The sequence below is a fragment of the Apis cerana genome, linkage group LG4 (genome assembly GCF_029169275.1).
Source record: "Apis cerana isolate GH-2021 linkage group LG4, AcerK_1.0, whole genome shotgun sequence".
In the NCBI taxonomy this organism is placed as follows: Eukaryota; Metazoa; Arthropoda; class Insecta; order Hymenoptera; family Apidae; genus Apis; species Apis cerana.
The window spans coordinates 4,820,545-4,839,419 of record NC_083855.1 but is presented as its reverse complement, the minus strand read 5'-3'; the positions used below and the strand labels follow the sequence as shown (position 1 = coordinate 4,839,419).

At 27.8% G+C, this 18,875-nt stretch overlaps 3 protein-coding genes across 12 annotated transcripts in view; 2 read left to right on the top strand and 1 right to left on the bottom strand.

Annotated features, from left to right (window-relative positions):
- LOC107999907 (serine/threonine-protein phosphatase 2B catalytic subunit 2) overlaps window positions 1-9,921 on the top strand; it is a 165,271-nt gene extending 155,350 nt beyond the window's left edge. For all 4 annotated transcript variants that reach the window (XM_062073670.1, XM_062073667.1, XM_062073668.1 and 1 more), the window contains one exon: window positions 53-9,921. The gene's annotated coding sequence lies outside the window, so the exon portion shown is untranslated. The remainder of the gene's footprint in view (window positions 1-52) is intronic.
- Window positions 1,377-18,791, bottom strand: LOC107999939 (uncharacterized). 6 transcript variants are annotated; one of them, XR_009829483.1, is made up of 9 exons: window positions 18,502-18,791; window positions 18,277-18,328; window positions 18,158-18,204; window positions 18,041-18,074; window positions 17,768-17,877; window positions 17,564-17,676; window positions 3,042-17,488; window positions 2,216-2,977; window positions 1,377-2,146 (listed from the first exon to the last, which is right to left on the bottom strand). XR_009829483.1 is itself a non-coding variant. In XM_017060010.3 (7 exons), the coding sequence occupies exons 1-7, from the start codon at window positions 18,555-18,557 to the stop codon at window positions 17,226-17,228; spliced, it is 675 nt and encodes a 224-aa protein (XP_016915499.1). In that variant the 5' UTR covers window positions 18,558-18,791; the 3' UTR covers window positions 1,377-17,225. The 6 variants fall into 6 exon arrangements, 1 of the variants encoding a protein (XP_016915499.1); XR_009829481.1 differs by having other exon boundaries at window positions 2,216-3,994; window positions 4,694-17,488; XR_009829482.1 differs by having other exon boundaries at window positions 1,377-2,977; window positions 3,042-3,994; window positions 4,694-17,488.
- LOC107999921 (ubiquitin-conjugating enzyme E2 J1) lies at window positions 9,921-13,702 on the top strand. Of its 2 annotated transcripts, XM_062073672.1 has the most exons (6): window positions 9,921-10,203; window positions 10,909-10,975; window positions 11,299-11,504; window positions 11,585-11,775; window positions 11,846-11,963; window positions 12,034-13,702. In XM_062073672.1, exons 1-6 carry the CDS (start codon window positions 10,078-10,080, stop codon window positions 12,277-12,279), a joined length of 954 nt encoding a protein of 317 aa, XP_061929656.1. In that variant the 5' UTR covers window positions 9,921-10,077; the 3' UTR covers window positions 12,280-13,702. The 2 variants fall into 2 exon arrangements, with proteins under 2 accessions (XP_061929656.1, XP_016915487.1); XM_017059998.3 differs by lacking the exon at window positions 9,921-10,203 and having other exon boundaries at window positions 10,831-10,975.
- Window positions 18,792-18,875: the final 84 nt, after the last annotated feature.

Below are 18,875 nucleotides of genomic sequence, written 5' to 3'. Positions count from 1 at the left end.
GACAAAGCGTGGTGGAACGAAGACGAAGCCAGCAGCGTTGCACGTTTTTCAGGTGGCAAGGATGGGTGTTAAGGTCCCAGTGCTGTCGCCGCCACCGCCGAAAGATCCAAACCATCGCTCGTCTCTCACCCCCGGTTATTGTCGCCAGCGTGCCGTTCGTCGAGTCGAGAAGGAAGTGCCACCCCGAGGAGGAACGTTCACCACGAGGGAACCGATCACGAGATGGAAGATGCGGAGGAACGCGTCATGGGAACAACGAGCGTCGTCGTCGTCGCGTGTGCTGCACGCGTCTCGGCAACCGCTGCTGCGACAGGTGCCCAGGACGACGATGGAGATGCTCGACAATCGGTCGCCTGGCTTCGTTCAACTCGCGTCCAAAACGAGGCGAAGCCTCGTTCACCTGCCGGGAGGAGCTGCACGCCCGGCGTGCCCTCGTCTCTTTTGTCCTCTTCCTCCCTGCGGACGACGACTCGTACGATCTTCTTTCACCGCTCTACGATCCGTGGTCGCGTTGGATCATGGCGACTTAGGAGCCGTTTAACCGCGCTGGAGCGAGCGAGTTTGTTTGTACGGGAGGAGAAAAGCGAGATCTCCGTGTGTATGCGTGTGTATGCGATCGAACATATATCGTGGTATATTTAAAGATGTTCCGTTGAAGTATGCAAGTATCGTTGGAGAAGTTGGCGATGAAGAAACGAAGACGAGGAATCGAGTTTCGTTCCAAGTGTTCTTTCGTGATGATACTTGAACGCGCATAGACACGGAGCAGAGTCAAATAGGAGCAAGCGTATCGCGCTTTAGATTCGCCGATTTTTTTATCAGGGATCCTGTTGTTGTGGTAGGAAAGCGTATTACTATAAGTAAATATGTAAGGTAATTCGATGGAAAATTGTTCTTCTCGGATCGAGCTAAGGCGGGAACGAATAGGGGGGACACGTTGTTGTTCGACTTTCTGTACGCGAGGCGAATAACGATCGAGGCAAGAGACAAAGAAAAACCACGGACGAGCGGTCTCCGCCAAAGAAAATATACATATATATATATATATAATAAAACAGAAATGAAGTATAAGCGATGAAAAATAAAAAAAAATCGTAGGGGGAGAAAGAGAGGCGACGAAAAAGAAAAGTAAAAAAGAGGAAGAAGAAGAAGTAAGGGAAAAGTTAAAGTAAAAGGAAGAAGAATAAAGGAGGGAAGTAAAATAAAAAAAGAAAAATTTAAAGGCAGCTGGCCTGTCGATATGGCGGAGCTTCCGGTTTTAGGATTCACTAGGTTCTTAAGGAGTTCGCCCTGGAGGGTGCACGGGCATCCCCCCGCGCGTAAAAAAAAAATGGTGGCGGGATTACTTAAATCTTAAGTCGAGCTAAGCCTTAGGATTAAGTCGTAAGTTATATCGGAGAATTTATTTAATATACGCATATATATTATAAATATATTATTAATTAATTAATTAATATTATGATTATTACTATGATTATTATTATGATTATTATTACTATGGTTATTATTACTAATTATTACGATGATCATCATTACTATCGATATCGATACACGTTGATGATGATGGTTCTCGCGGCACGATAAAGGAAACATCGCACGTCGAGCGCGTCGTTTTCCGCCCACCGGAAACGGAACTGCGTCCTCCGCGGTAGCAACACGTTGTTTTGGAATGAATTTAACGAGTTTATCGGAGATCCATCGTATCCAAATCGGTTTTTTATGATGCGAATAGTTCTATATTCGTCCCTGTATTCCAGCAAAAATTGTCGATAGCTTTTGATCCTGGACCAGCTGATTCCATTGGTGAAATTTCAAATGATTTTCAAATGAGGGAATATGCCATCATAGAATAATCGATCCTAGTCAAGAAGAATAATTAAGTTTAGATAATTGAATTACTTTAGATCAGAATCAGATGATCCTGTATAGTCACGAGTAAGAAATAAGATGTAATGAAATATCATCATTCCAATTAAGAATTAGCTGGTGCCGATCATGGACCAAGGTTTCCAAGGAATACAGCCTAACAATCTTCCCTCTTACCTCCCATCAATTCGTAATGAACTTACCTTTCCCGAGAGAATCTCTATCAATGTTCTAAACATTCGAGAATTCTCTTTAAACTAACAAATCGTTCAATTTCATCCTAAAAGAATTCGCATATATATATTATATTCGAATCTAAGAATTTTAACCTCGATCTATAATTACTTACTGAACATCTTCCAAGAGTTTTAACTTCACATCCCGACCAATCTACCCGGGTGGTATTTTAAAATCTCGTTCGCCGATTCTATAACACATAAATCGATCGTCAATTATCGTTATGAACGACGGTCGTTTCGCTCGTACGATATCCATTGGACAGTTCTACATCTTTCCTGTATTTATTCAGAGAGATGAGAATGATGAGAGGGATCGATGGCAAAATGGCACGCTCGACGAGACAGAAAGGAATCTCGCGGAGGCTTCGTGGGCCTCGTTCGCGCATAAAGAATCTATAACGCATACTATATATATTACATTGATAAACCATGACATGTGTGCTCCTTTTGGACGTGTGATGCGTATATCTCGATAAGAAAGGAAAAGGCATTTTAAAATAACACAAAATAAGGATACCTCGAGGAGAGACCAAGAAAAGGAAAATGCTCGACCAATCCGCGTGTATATGTATTCATATTGTGTATTGGTTATTTGGTGCATCAGACAAAAGAGACGAGAAATGATAAACTAGAAAAAGAATGGAAATGCCAATTAGAGCATCCGCAGATCTGATATATATATCCTTTGAACCAAGTGAAATGGTTTGTAGAAAATCAAAGGGAAAATAAAGCGGATAGCTACTTGCATAACACGTCTAATAGCGTTGATCTTCTATGATTTTAATGTGTGTTCTTGCTACTATCCGACGTAAGTCTGGGCCACAGCCACACGTTGCTCGTACCTGGTGCCGGAAGTGGAGTTTTTGTAATCTCTGAAAAAGATATATTTCGAATCAGTCGAATGGTGGACAATTGTTAATGTTGTTTCGTAGTTACGTTGTAGTTTTTGTTTTCTTTTCTTTTCTTTTCTTTTTATTGAAGGTATGCTGGATGCATAAGGCAAGAGACGCCATAGTTTCGAAATGGAATCAAAGCGTTTTAAGGAAGATATTCGATGTGCCATAAAGTCCATCAGCAATAGGATCGAATAGGAATACGTGACTTCCCAATGCTGGTTCTCTCCAGCTCTGCGAACGTGTTAAGTTCAAGCTGACGGGTATCAGTGCCAAACTATAATTCCTTTATGATTCTTGCGGCCTCTTCGCACGAAGACCACTTACCCCTCATTATATAATTATATAGCTCAAAGTATAGATAATTTAATTAATTTTAATCGGTCGGTTTCTTGCAATGTAACTTCCGTTTTATAGTATATTACGTATATCGACTTTTCTTTTTAAAATTCACTGTTTTTTTAAGAATCTCAATTATCTCTGTCGCTTGGTGCAAAAACAATTTTAATGTTTTAATGTTTTCTCATTGCTTTTTAAATTAATTGCTTCCTGTGCTAGTTGTTTAGTTCTCAACATTTTCCAGTGTTTATGACTCCTGGATGCCTCTCCGACTCCTCCTTCATTCGTTAAAGCGTTCCCGCGCTTTTCGTCGCGTCCCCATTTTCTTCGATCGTGGCCAGCCCCGTAAACGATTGTAGCGTCAAAACTGTGCCACGCTCCTTATCATGTAATATTTCTAGTAATAAAGCGGTTTCGCGATCGAGTCGCGGATCTTTCTCGTCGTTTTCGCTGTTTTTTCTACCTCCTCTCTTTAAGGATCGATGAAAAGTGAAAGAGAAGATGGGCGGCTACCGCGACGAAAAGCTCTCATTGTCACGCAATGGAAAGTCACGTTGGATTTACAAAAATCCGTAGATATTAGGAGAACGGAAAGTATGATAGAGTAAGACCACTTCCGGCAGCCAAACATAGATAGCGGCGTGCAAGAATTACGATCTGAAACATAATAAAGATAATGAAAGAATATTATTATAATGAAATGAATTAAATAAGATATATATATATATATATATACATATATACGCAAACAAATATGCAATATACGTATATGTATATACATATATACATATAAATATATATATGTATATACATATATATATATATATATAATACATATATACATATAAATATATATATATATATATATCTCTTCTCACTATGGATAAAAATATACAGTGAATAATATAATTCTATCTCTCTTTGCTACCAAGTTGTACTTATTCTTAATTGATTTACTTGTACAAAAGAAATGTGTTAAATAATAATGAAATACAATTATATATATATATAATATATATATAAAATATATATATATAATATACAGCTATAAATAAAAAATACATATAAATATATATAAATATTATACATATAATATAGTGTTAATTAATTATTATTATGATTATTATCGCGGTCATCGTGAGATACGATTATTCTTACTTATTTGATTATTGTCATTATATGATTATTCTTATTATTATTATCATAATTATATCATTACTTCTATTAATTATTATCGTTATCGTTAACACCGATGTTACCGATGCTATATATTTAATATTCTCATATTGTCATTATCGAAACGCAAAACAAAAAAAAATATTTCAAAGTACATAAAAAGTGTGAGTGAGTGTTTACCAAGTGAAGATGAAAATAAAATAAAAATCGAAGATCTATTGGTAAAGTTAATATACATAATGTATATTATCTGTTACTGCTGTTCGATATTGTGATGGTCATTTCAGCTGCGTTACGACGAGGGTGACACGATAATGGTGATTCAGGATTATGTAACCAAAAATCCGCTTGTCCTCTTTTGAACTAAAACTCGACTTATCCATTTTCTGCTCGCACGATAATCATGTTTTCCTTGGTTGTCCATTTCTTTTCCATTCTAGCTTTTTCCATTCTGCAAATAAAGAAATTCTTATATTTGTCTATAATAATAAAAAATATTAATTCGTTCAGTGTGTTTATCGTATTGTAAATTTTAATTCCGTCTGCTCGCGGGATTTTCAGTGTTCAGTCATTTTTCAAGTGTAAACTATGGTGTTAAATATTTCTGTATGCATCAATAATGGAACTTTTATTCTGTTGATAAATTCAATTTCTATTTATTTAATTTGTATTGTATTATGCATAATATTGTTCTAGTATTTCGCAAAACAATAATAAGACACAAAAGTAAAATATAGAGAATACAGAAAGAATTATAAATATCCTTCGAATATGTAAAATCACAGAATAAGAATGAAAATGTACAGTTAAATAAGACATTTATGGCAATATCCTTTAATTAAGACATATATAGTGTCCAGCACAATTGCTATTCAACTTTTATCATTAATTATCGTTATTTCACATACAGTGTAGTATTTAATTGTTAGCGTTCTAATTGCGCTCAAAGGAAAAAGATAAAAAAAAAACAAAGATGAAGAAAAAGAACACAAAATATGCTAGAACGATGAAGTTATTATCGGGGCCCTTGTTTAACAAAGCGATTTTTTTATATCGAGTGGTAGTAAGGAGGTAATCAAAAAGCAATGCAAAATGATTAGAAAACAGGTGGACAGAGTTGATGATATGATTCCTGAACGCGAACCGTGTCCCAACGTACGTTTTTATGCAGTCGCCTCTTAAAACATATTGTACATATTTCTGCGGGCGTCTTAATCCTAATATATATCGTGTCGTAGAAATCTTTTTAGATAGGTTAAAGAAAAAGAAAAAAAAAGAAAGAAGGAAAAATAAAAAAATGATCGATCGTCGATAAGTCGTTGAAAACCTTATCGACTCGGCTCGGATCACCGTGGATCGATAACGATATTTCATACGTGCGTGATTCGTTATTGATCCGAAGAAAGGATTGATCCTGTGATAAATATATATTGAAATTAGTCATTTGCTTCAATCTTTTTGCATGGATCAAAGTGCAATTTATAACTCCGTTTATGACATCAGGCAAATACAATTATAATAACGATTATAATTGTACAATTTATCGAAGAAACGCGTACAATGCCGATCATTTTTGCATTATTTGATGAAAAGAGAAACGTATCGTTAAGAATAAGAATACAGGATCATCCTTGACGGTCGTATCCTTTTATCATTGCACGGAAAATACCGAATATCAATCGGATCCTTTAGAAAAGGATATGATCATCATTTATGTTGCATCCGAACCGTCCTCGTTTTCATAATGACAAATCTACATGTTCTTTGTCGCGATCAATGCATTTTCTTCTAATTGATTCTTAAATTCTATCGATAAATTAAATAACGCTAATCCAACGAACTTATCGACTTACACTTTCGCGTGTTTTTCTAAGATAATTAAAAGAAAAAAAAAATCGTTAAACAAAATCTAAAATATGGAGGAAGTGCATGCATTGGCGTAGCAAAGATCAATAGAAAAAAAAAAAAGAAAAACGAGAACTGTATTATAATGTAGAAGCGTGTATATCGTTAAGCTTACGATTGGGATTGAACCCAAAGCCTTTCTCTTAGACTTATGTGCGCATCCACTAAAACATCCTCTCGACTCCCGGATCGATTCTTTTTTTTTCTTTTTTTTTTGTCTCACATTTTAAGTTTCATCATTGTACGAGAAAGTACGGGTATAATAATGTAACATGCATTAAATATATAACTTTAATACGCGATTTAACATTTACGATTATACTACATGCTGAGTCGTATGCATCGTATTCAAGAAAAGTCAAAACAGATCGAAAATTGAATAGAATATGTATCTTTTGTTATATTATTGATTCTGAAAACATTTGCATTTTCTTAAAATGTAAAAGAAAAAAAAGAAACAAGATGTTTTCAGAAAAAATGAATAGTTATGTCTTTTGTAATGGTTAAAAAAAATAAAGAAGAAAGAAAATTGAAAAGTATACATTACATCAACATGTAATATAATCGTATTCGATTTTTTAGTAACGTATATAACTTTACGATTAGAAGTCGATCGAATGGGAAATCGAGCAGTGAAGAGTGGAGCGATCTCTTAGATTGTTACGAACTCGTTCGAAATACTTTTTGTCCCTCCGTGATAAACAAGGAGAACAGCTAAACGAGGATTTTACCATTTTATCTACATTTTTCAAAGACACGCACTCTTTTTCTCTATCTCTTTATATCTCTTTCTATTTCTGTCTAATGTTACTCCGTGATTTGTAGCGTCACCCGAAATCATATGCGTCGATGTTTAGTATCTAGATTTTCAATAAGAAGGAAGTCGAAGGAAAAGCAGAGCGATAAAAAAAATCGAAAGAATCTGCGATTGCATTATTAATTATCAAGGAACCACATGTAAACGCTTTAACAAAGAATACACATGAATTTTTAAGAATATAAAAAACCAAATACAATCTACACCGGAAATTTTGCAGAGTTCCTTTTTTTTTTACGTATGTATCTTCAAAAAATGAAATGTCTTCAAAATGATAATAATAATAATAATAATAATAACAACAACAATAATAATAATATTGTTTCAAAAAATATGATCAATTTTTTTTAAAACCTTTGTTAATTCTTCGAATTCTATCTGCCAAGGAAAGAAATCATGAAGATAAATATCTATCAATATTCAGATACCTATCGAATCTTTTTCGATGATCGACAAGCAATACAATAGCCTCGTTGGCGCGTACAACTCGATAAAATGGCGCATGTCGGGGAACAGAGTTTTGCGATGACTTATAAATGGTTATATACATGTATATACGCATAATATGTATACATACAAAGTTAAGTTACATGATTCTCATCTTTTTATATACGTATATACACACACACACACATACACGTACATATATATAGCGCATATACACATATATACACAATGAAACAGAGCAAGGAAAACGAATACATATGATAAGAGACACATAAACGATGAACTAAATATATACATATAATATATGGTATAATATATATAACGGATATTCGAAAGAAACTTTTTCTATGTAAGGAAATTTTGATCTTGAAATTAGTATCTTCTCTCAAGAGGAAAAAGTTCTTGAACGAATCCGATTTATACAATTTTGGTAAAAAAAAAAAAACAGAATAAAAAATGCAAGAAAATTTTGAATCTAACCTCATTCTTCGTAGAATCTGGCATGTGTCCGTTTTGAAGATTCAAGGAAAATTTCTTATTTTGCTATATAGCAGTGAATCGTTCTTTACTTTGCCATGACGTTCGTTGCAATGACGAATCCGATCGATCGCAAGTGAAATCGCCTTTTTTCCCCAGAGATTAGTTGCTCTCGATATCGAACAACGATTTTCGATTACCGAACTTATCGATAAATTTACACGAAGAATTTCATGTGGAATCATCGCATTTTTTATTTTCAATTTTACAATCTTACAATTTTAATTTTAATTTATTATAATTTCTTGTATAAATATATATATTAAATTATGAGAAAAAATTTTCATATATTTTAAATAAAATAAAATATTATACGTCATATAAAATTATAATATATAAATTTATAACATATGTTATATGTTATATAAAACATAATACAATCGATCGAATTCGCCACTATTTTTATGTACCTGTTACGACTGATTATTCTGTATTATCGCTGCGACAGTAAATATATACATAAACATATAAAATTTGTGCACGTGTGTGTATATATCTATATACCATACGGTTACCATTATTTTGTAATTATCGTTAAATGTCATTGATTGCTTGCTAATCGCAATTTGTGATCCATAATCTTATATCGATAATCGTATGTACATATCGAGTTAACAAAGAAACCAAAAAAATAAAAAAATAAAAAAATATGGAAAAATAAATGAAATTTTCGAGGTTAATAATTGAAGTGATCGAAGAAGAAGAAGAGCAGATATTACGATCAGTTATTTGATCGACGTATCGTGGTTTTTTTCATTTCTCCTATATGTGCAAATAAAACTGCCTTCTGGAAAATGGGAAACAGTTAGTCAGACGAAATATTAGAAGAATAAATTGTAACGGAACAGGGGTAATCGCAAGAAACGTATCGTGATAAAAAGAAGTTGGGCGAACGAAGAGAACGTCCAAAATCGCGATTTTAATCAATTTTTCTAGGGAAATTGTAGCCTTAGACTTCGTTTCTCTTGTCAGTTTTATGCAATATTAATTCGGCGGATATACTTATATATATAAAATAAAAAAAAGAAACGCAATTAAAAAATAATCACGCAGCAAACTAAAGGAACATAATGTAATTAAAAGTGTATAATTAGCATACGATTTTGTGGTTATATTGCATATTTATTATAAAAATCATCAATTCATCATTTCTGTATTTAATCGATTGATCGATGTAAATGCGCTATCGACTTGACAAGATTGTAAAATATAAACTCATAAAAGTGTATCCGTCGAGTTTGCACAAAACACTGCATGAGTTGTAATCGAACTTATATATATTTGCAGCATTTGAAGAATGGCATTCAACGATAAAATTGTACATACGCACGTTTACTATTATCTATTTACTATTACGATAAATCTTATTCTTAATATCTTCGACTGTATGACTATCGTGATGAGAATAATTATGGTAAAAGAATTGACAACAGAAACAACAGCAAAAATAACAAAAGAGAACTGTATTGCATATATTGTTTAGCGCTATTATGAACTCTATCCCTTCTTATGAGATAAGCATAATTATATTTGTTTATATATACATATACATGACAAACATACGTATAGAAATATTACGATTATTATTATTATTATTATTACTATTATTCTTATTATTACCATTACGATGATTATCATTATTATTAAATATGATTATCATCTATTATTATGATTATCAATAAATAAAAAAAATATAAAGATATGACGGATAATTACTAAAAATTAAATGAAAGATCTTACTTATACATAATTATAAATACGTCATGATGACATATTCATAATGATTAATTATTACGATAACGTAATAACATTATTATTATTACTATTATAAATAACACCCTATTCCCATTTGTTGTGAATGTTTACGTTGTTTTATGATATTCAAAATATTCTAAAAATAAAGTCTATAATTTCCACGAATATCTGTGTTCTGTTTCTTCTTCTATTTTGCAAAAATAATAAATTTCAGGATTACACAATCAAGGTAGTTATATTTATATTATTAATGTTATATATGTTTTCGATAAATTATAATTAAATATTATAGGTTAAATAAAAAATAAAATTTTTTAATAATTTCAACATATTTAATGCTATTATGAATAATTAAACGATTATGTTAAAAATGAAAAAGTTAAACAATTCTTTAATATTTAAAATATTTTTAAATATTTTTAAATTTAAATATAATAATATTATAATTTATGACATCAACTTTTCAAAAAATAATGTGTTTATAAGAAAAATATTAAATAAAACAATAATATAATTTAATATAATATAATTTTATAAAATTTTAATTAATATACATTGATATAAATTTCAAAGATTATATAATATTAAATAAATTCTACATATCTGATATTTTTGGAGATAAAACTTTTAGACTTAACTTCTGTACGTATTCATAAGCAAACAACTTCAAGTGGCGAAATTGACGTAAGTGCGCGTGCACGGGATAAGCGCGGCCACTTTCACATTATTTTTTGTGGGATTTTGTATGCGCCGCTCCTATTAGGCCACGTCAAAATTATTTTTGTCATTATACTTAAGTCAACGTATCCTTTTCAATTAATTGAATTTATTGTAACAAAAAATGTGAAGAATGTATTGTAACTGGCTACGTCGATGCATCGAGGCCGTCTGACAAGACAGATAGCACTTAGCTCAAGTACTATTTTTATTCCAGTTGTTAACCTCGGTCGACATACTCGCAAAAATGTCATTCGAAGGGAAGTACAACGCGAAAAGTCCGGGTAAGTTATTAAAAAGTACAAATTCTATCATTTATTTCTTTATCCTCACGATTATAATTTGTATTTATGAATTCACAATATATATATATATATATATATATATTGCAATTTCATAGAATGTTTACTTAATTAACGTTATTATAAATTAACGTTATTTAACGATAACGTGTCATTGGATTTTTTTTTCCAATATAAAATATTTCTAATATAAAAATAAGTTTTATGTATTATTTAAATATTTACAAGTAAATGCATTTAATTATTGCAATACCATATGTAATGTTCACACTAAGTTTTACATCATCTAATAAATAAAATTTCAGCTGTGAAAAGATTAATGAGGGAAGCTCAAGAACTTCATGAAGCTACAGAAGAATATTGTGCATCTCCTTTAGAAGACAATCTTTTTGAATGGCATTTTACCGTACAAGGCCCACCATCCACAGACTTTGAAGGTGGTATTTACCATGGTAGAATTTTATTACCACCAGAATATCCAATGAAACCTCCAAATATTATACTTTTAACAGTAAGCAATTTTAATATGAAATATTTAATTTTTAATTTATATATTGAATAATTAAAAAATATGTATCTTTTTCTTTTTAGCCTAATGGACGTTTTGAAACTAATAAAAAGATTTGCCTCAGCATTTCTGGGCATCATCCAGAGACATGGCAGCCTTCATGGAGCATCAGAACAGCTTTATTGGCTTTGATTGCTTTTATGCCAACACCAGGAAATGGAACAATTGGTTCTTTAGATTATAGCAAAGAAGAAAGGCAAAAGCTTGCAAAAAAGTAATTAAAATAAATCTAGATTTAAATATTATAAATAGAAAAAAAATATTTAAAAAAATTTTTATCATAGATCTTTAAATTGGCAATGTGATACATGTGGCAAAGTTGTTGATTTGTTATCTAAAAATACCGTTAAAAAACCCATCACAGAAGAAGAACAAACTATGTTAAATACAATAGCATTAAAGGTACTTTTTTATATCATTTATATCAATTTTAATAATTCAATTTATATATTTTTAAATATTATATTTTTAGGCTGATGATTCACCCACATCTGATACATCCTATTTACTTAATACAGATGGCATTTCAGAAAATCAACTGAGACAACGTAGTGTTGAAGCAATTAATGAGACTGAAGATCAACAGCAATCAACTGTCATAATAAATCAACAAATAGAAACAATGTCATCATCAAATGATTTATTTTGGAGTATTCTAATTGCTTCTTTAGTATCAGCTATAATTCTACTTGTTTTACGACGGCTATTTCTTGTTTAAATTATATTAAATATAACAGAAAATTGATTGTAAGTATGTTAACAAAACAAAGAATTTTATACACGTTTTACATACAAGAAACATTTTTAAACTTAAAAAAAGAATGTCAAATTTATACACACTGAAAATAATCAAAATTTCATGAAAATAATATATAACAAAAATTGCATTGATATATTCATTTTAGTATAAATATATATATATATATATATTATTTTTACAAAATAATTGTTCATGAAATCTATTTGTTTTTTATAAAGATAAAAATAATGATAACTCTAATTTAGTTATTTTGTTCTTTAATAAGTTATATACTTATGTTTTTAGATGTTTCTTTTTAACTTTTTGATATTTAATATATATTTCCAAAGCATAATTTTAAAGAAATTATTTAGAAGTTTCAATTTCTAAATAAAGAAATTATAAATTGCATTTAATTCGTATATCTGCTTGATACATTACAATTTTTTAATTATATCAATTATTCCAGTATTAAACAAACATAATTTTTATCAAAATCATACTATTTGAAATTATTTTAAAACATTTAAAAAAAATGTTTTAATCAAAAATTCATCTCACAATAAATTTAACATTTTTCATGATAATAAATTTTAATTTTAATGTTACTATAGTTTTTAATTATAAACATTTTTTTCTTCTTCACTGTTATATAGATGTAGATATATCTTGTGTGTTAGAATTGTATATAATTAATATAAATTTAATATAAATTAAACAAGAGAGATATTGTGTTGTATTTCATGAAACTGCATAAAAACTAAAACTAAATATATCAATTTTTAAAATATTTAATTACTTTAATAAAATCAATTCTATCAATATTTATAATTAAAATATTAAATAATAGCTAAAACAATTTAAGAACATAATCCATTCCACAAGCATCATATATATGTATATTATTCAGTAATGCTCGCTTTAACATTTTGATTTCAATTGAAAAAAAAAAAAAATTTAAAAAAAACAAAAAATTCTTGTCAAATTTCATTCAGAAATTTATCATTTAATATGTTTAATCCATAATAACAATACATGTAAAACAGATAAAAATCTGGATGCTAAAGTGAGTATTTGTAGCTAATGTATAATTAAACATTACGAATACATGAATAATATACACACATATATTTAAATAATAGTATCTTGAATATTATGATCCATTTCAAGCTTCAATTTATATTTAAATTTTATTTAGATTTAGAATCTTTTGCATTATAGATTATGAAATAAAATATAATTATTGAATCGTTGCATTATAATGAAACTAAATACAGTTTCATTATTCTAAGTGTTATTTTAACTAATTAAAGGAATTAAAAATACAAGGGATAATTTTTGTCATTTCTTCTAACATGTACATAAAAATATAATAAAGTAATTATTTATTAAAGCATACAAACATGTTCATTTTAATATCTATCATAATATATAATTTTTTTAATACATTTTTATATTCAATTTTATAATTTGTTGACTGATTTTATATTGAATTGTAAATAAAAATAAAAATCTATTTCTGAATTCATTATTAATAATAAATAAAATTCATTTCATTTTATTGCATTTTATATTATAATTGTATCCAAAATTGAATCTAAATAAACAAAAATGTTAATATAAAATACTATATAATTATGTATTTTATTATGTATTTTATATAATTAATATTATATTAATATTAATAACTATATTTCATACATAAGCAAATGCACAGTGTTGATTTTTATAAATCACAAACTCACAATGCAGGATAAACAGCTGTGCATGAAATAGAAACAATTTTTTTTTAATATCTAATGCTAGGCACAGATAAATATATATATATATATAATTAAAGCCAACAGTGATAAATTTTGTTTATAATTTTAAAACCGATATAATTATAAATTATTTTTCTATATATAAAACATAATAAATATTTATAATTTCATTAAATATTTAACGTTGAAAAATAGAAATTAATATTAAAATTAAATATAAAATAGACAATTGAAGAAAAATTCGATATACAATAACTTACATAAAATAATTGTTTCAGCACAAAGTATTACAGCATAAAAAAATTTAATACTGAAAATATTTTTGGTCCCTATTTGAAATACTTAAAATTTTTGAAAAAAAAAGCTTTTGCCATACATATTTGTCATATAAAAAAAATTTGACAAATAATTTAAATGTTTCAATACATACTTTATATATAGGATATATTAATTTTCAAAATATATATAGTCAATTGAATAAGTCAAATTGAATTTAAATTTGATATTTTTTTGCCAATTCTATTTATATTAAAATCATCAACTTTGTTTAATTTCCATATGACTTATTTTTGTTATTAATACAAATACAAATTACAAGAGTTTTGTAACATTTTTCTTTTATCATTTGAAGCACCTTCTTATTTTTTTTTCTTTTTTTTTTCATATTGAACAATGTGTTCAATTTACATATTAATATATTAGATATATTTTGTGCTTAGGATTAATATAGATATTAATACTAAGCCACATACAGTTTGCTCAACTAATACTTTTGTGTGCGTTTATCATGCAATTTAATATAAATCTTTATAAACTTTTATTATATATACATATTCAAAAAATTTAATTTCAATTTTTAGAGTTCAAGATATGACGAGAGACAAAATTTATAGAATGCATAAATAGCCATGGCACTGAATCATTAACATATTTTTATCATTAAACATTGTTATTATCATTAACATTATTACTATCTTTACTATTGCTGCGTACATTTTGATTCGCTCGTAATGCAAACTATTAATCTTAAATTTAATTATATAACTGTAACACAGTCAAGCCGCAAACACGATACAATCGAAGTTTAAAATCGTTTAATATCGAAGTATATCGATATTCTGTACCTATTGTAAGGCAACTTACTTCGATTTGAATTTGAATTTATTCATCATATTTAATAATCGATAATCTATCTAAAATTGTAACCTAATCATTTGGTAATAACTTCAGTAAAAACATGTTTGTATACTAAATATGCATCAACATTAATATTACATCAGTACTATTTCGATTTCTCTTGTTTTTCTTCTTTTTCATTTTAAATTTTACAAAAATTTACAATTCAATCGTGACTAGATTTATTTAGACTATATAATAGTCTTTTTCATATAAGATACTAAGCTTTAAAGAAATTTTCTCCAGAAAAAGCTTTTCATAATTTCATTTGCAAAAAATATAATATTGCATTGATAGCACCTGATACAATATTTTTAATATTAATTTTTGCATTTAATTTTTTTTTCCTATCTAAGATAAGTGGTGAACAGTAAATTTTACAAATGTAAAAATTTATATTGTTACATGAATGATATGTACTGTTTAACCATTTGAAGCACAATTAGTTATTCATATAAAGTTTCTTTTATATTTAAATAGAAAATTTTTTATAAAAAATAAAAAAAACGAGTTGAAGTAATTTTCGTATTACTCGTGTATGCTTCAAAAGATTAAAGTAGTATATTATCTTATTATATGTATGAAAAAAATGAGATCAATATTATTTACAGTAAATTAATTTTACATATCAAAAAATTAAAAAAAATAAAAGATCTTTGGTAAAAATAAATAACATAAAAATAATAAAATTATATTAATACATTTGAATCCGATGATATATACATAATATATTATATAAATTCTATCCCTATTAGCTGATAACATAGAAACTGATCGCTATTTTTTTTTTTTTTCAAATTCTTTTATTAATAAGTAGGATAAGCTATTTAAAATATAAAATAACATTGGTTTCTGTTTAAATAAAAAATATTAAAATAATGATTTCAAAATGAATGGTAGAATAGGATAGATTATATTTATGCAAAGATATAAATTTTATATTAAAAATATTTTAAAAAAGTAAAAAATATTTATAAGAAATATCTATAATATCTATAAGAAAAAGTCTAGATTTAAATAAGTGTTTCAAGTAAATTAAAGTATATTAAAAAGTTTATTAGTAAAAGATATAATTTTCTTATATTATATGAATGATTTATATTTATATTAATTATTAATTTTAATAATTTTTAATGTTTTTAAAATAAATATATTATTATATCATTCATATTAATAAAATTTTTATTTTTTAAAATTTAAACATAATATAATTAATTAATTATTTTACTTATATAAATCTATAATAAATCTATAATATATCTATATGATATATATATAAAAATGATTTCATATAGAGAAAATAGATCGTAAGTCATATTTTTTAAATAAAAATATTAAATATTTATGTCACTCTTATATAACTTAATTTGTATTATTTTTTATTAAAACTATAAAAACGTCAGCTATTAGAGACAGTCTTATTAAAGTACATCGGATTCGAATGTGATAGAAAATTATAAAGATTAATAGGAATAAAGTTATTGTCTCGTGAAAGTCGAATAAAATTAAAATAAAAATTCAAATTCATCAGAATAAAATAGAATCAATCAATAGAGAAAAAAATAGTATCAATATATTAGTATCCGCATTATCTTTAAAAAAACCATAGAAACGAAATATTTTTTACGCGTGTAAAATTTATATACATATACATAATATAGAAAATTTTCTTTCAATTGAATCATTGGCGTTTTTTTTAAATAATAAAGTATAAATAATATAGTATAAGGCAATATATACCTTTTTTCAAAATTCTATATTAATTAAATTATATATTATATTACATGTATTTATATATATATATATATATCTTGAAACAATATAAATATATCTTCATATTGTTTCAACAATACAAATATTGAAATAGTAGAATCTTTTTTTTTTTTTGTTTTTTAGAAGTATTTTATATATGTTAATTCCGTTGTGTACTCTTTTTTGTAATACAAAAATACAAACAATCCTGATTAATTATAAATGTATTATTTATCAACTAGCATTAGTCCATTCTCCAGTTTCCTTTAACGCTCTATCCGTTAATCTTTCTATTTCAGTCAAAAGCTGTTCAGTCTCTAAATCAACACATACCATATCCGCTTCTACCGGATCCCATTCTAAACTATTTGGTGTTGATACTCTAGACCAAGGAGATGCTGTCAAACTAGAGGGTTGACTATTATTAACTGATGTTTGTGTCATAGAACCATCTGTACTTTCAACTTTTTCATCATCCATAATTGGCAGAGGCATTCCTAAATATATAACAATTTTTTTTTATATGAATTTATATGTAATTTTGTTTATCCATAATTAAAAAATTTCTTCACCTTCATGTTCCCATTCCAGATCTAATGATGAACCAGGAGTAGAAGAAACACATGCTTGTTGTTTCATTAATGTTCTTGCATCAAGAATTTGTAATGGTGTATCCAATCCAGAACTAATAAATAATTTTATTACAATTAGTTGTTGTTTTGCAGTAATTCATATGGGAGAAATTCATATAGGATTAGTTCATATAATTATTGCACCTTGTAGAAGCATCATTCCTAGAGTTTAATCTGGCATATTTATTAGTTTTACCCTTTGACCATGCTCCATCTTCTAATAATTCCAATGTTACAGGGATTCCATTTTTTTTCTACAAATATATTATAAACATTGAAAACTTTATCTTCATAACAAAAATATAATGACTAAATGTAATCATTTAATATTTTAATTAAAATCATTAATTATATCAATAGATTTATTATATTCCTAAAATAAAATATATAAAAATTTTAATAAATTAATTTGTTTACCTTAAATCTGTTTAAGGAGAGAAACGATAATAGGCTATCCAGAAAGCATAACAATGAAGTATATAATTAATATAATATAATTGAAACATTGCCCTAAAGCTCATTATAATTTCTTACGTTTTTGATCCTCTAGATTGATCTGTACCTCCTTTGTCATCTATAAACTATAAGAAAATTATTCTATATATTAATATAAATTATTAAAATTATAATATATAACACAACATTATATCTACCTCAACTTGTTCGTCTCCTTGGTAGGACATACTGGTATGTCTTTGATAAAACCTTAAATTTAGATATACATTAAAAATGAGAAATACATATAAAATTATAAAGACATAGATATAATATTCATAAAGAATTTATATAGATGAAAAAAATAACACATGGATAAAAATGAACAAATCAAAAATTTCAATAAATAATTTTTATTTTAAAATAAAAATCATATTTCTAACCTGTATGACAAGGAGTCTGTAACTTTGGAAATGCAGCGGCCGAAACAGGCCCCCATGACCTGTTAACACACGGCGTATCGCCGTCATCTAACCGATATAAGCGTCCAAATATCGATATTTAATTTTCACGTGATACGTGAAGGATAATGGGAACAAAAGGTTATCCTTCATAGAAAAATGTGAAAATATCAAACACGATTCATCTCTTCCAAATACGATGTATCGTAGATTTGAGCATCTGTCAATCGCATACTTGAATGCACTCTTGTTCGCTGCAGTTTTGTTTGATACGCTTGCGTTAAAAAACAAGTTCGCCAACATTTGGAACAAAGAAAAATCCTGAAGGAAAGTTTAAATAAATTATTTTTTACTTA

Bases quoted from the DNA above. Each gene is read 5' to 3' on its own strand.
- LOC107999939 (XM_017060010.3), bottom strand. From the start codon at position 18,557: ATGGGGGCCTGTTTCGGCCGCTGCATTTCCAAAGTTACAGACTCCTTG. The intron at 18,329-18,501 runs GTTAGAAATATG...TCTAAATTTAAG, and splicing joins ACAGACTCCTTGTCATACAG to GTTTTATCAAAGACATACCA. The intron at 17,878-18,040 runs GTAAACAAATTA...ATATATTTGTAG, and splicing joins TCTCCTTAAACAGATTTAAG to AAAAAAAATGGAATCCCTGT.
- LOC107999921 (XM_062073672.1), top strand. From the start codon at position 10,078: ATGTTTACGTTGTTTTATGATATTCAAAATATTCTAAAAATAAAGTCT. The intron at 10,204-10,908 runs GTAGTTATATTT...TTTTTATTCCAG, and splicing joins TTCAGGATTACACAATCAAG to TTGTTAACCTCGGTCGACAT. The intron at 10,976-11,298 runs GTAAGTTATTAA...ATAAAATTTCAG, and splicing joins GTACAACGCGAAAAGTCCGG to CTGTGAAAAGATTAATGAGG.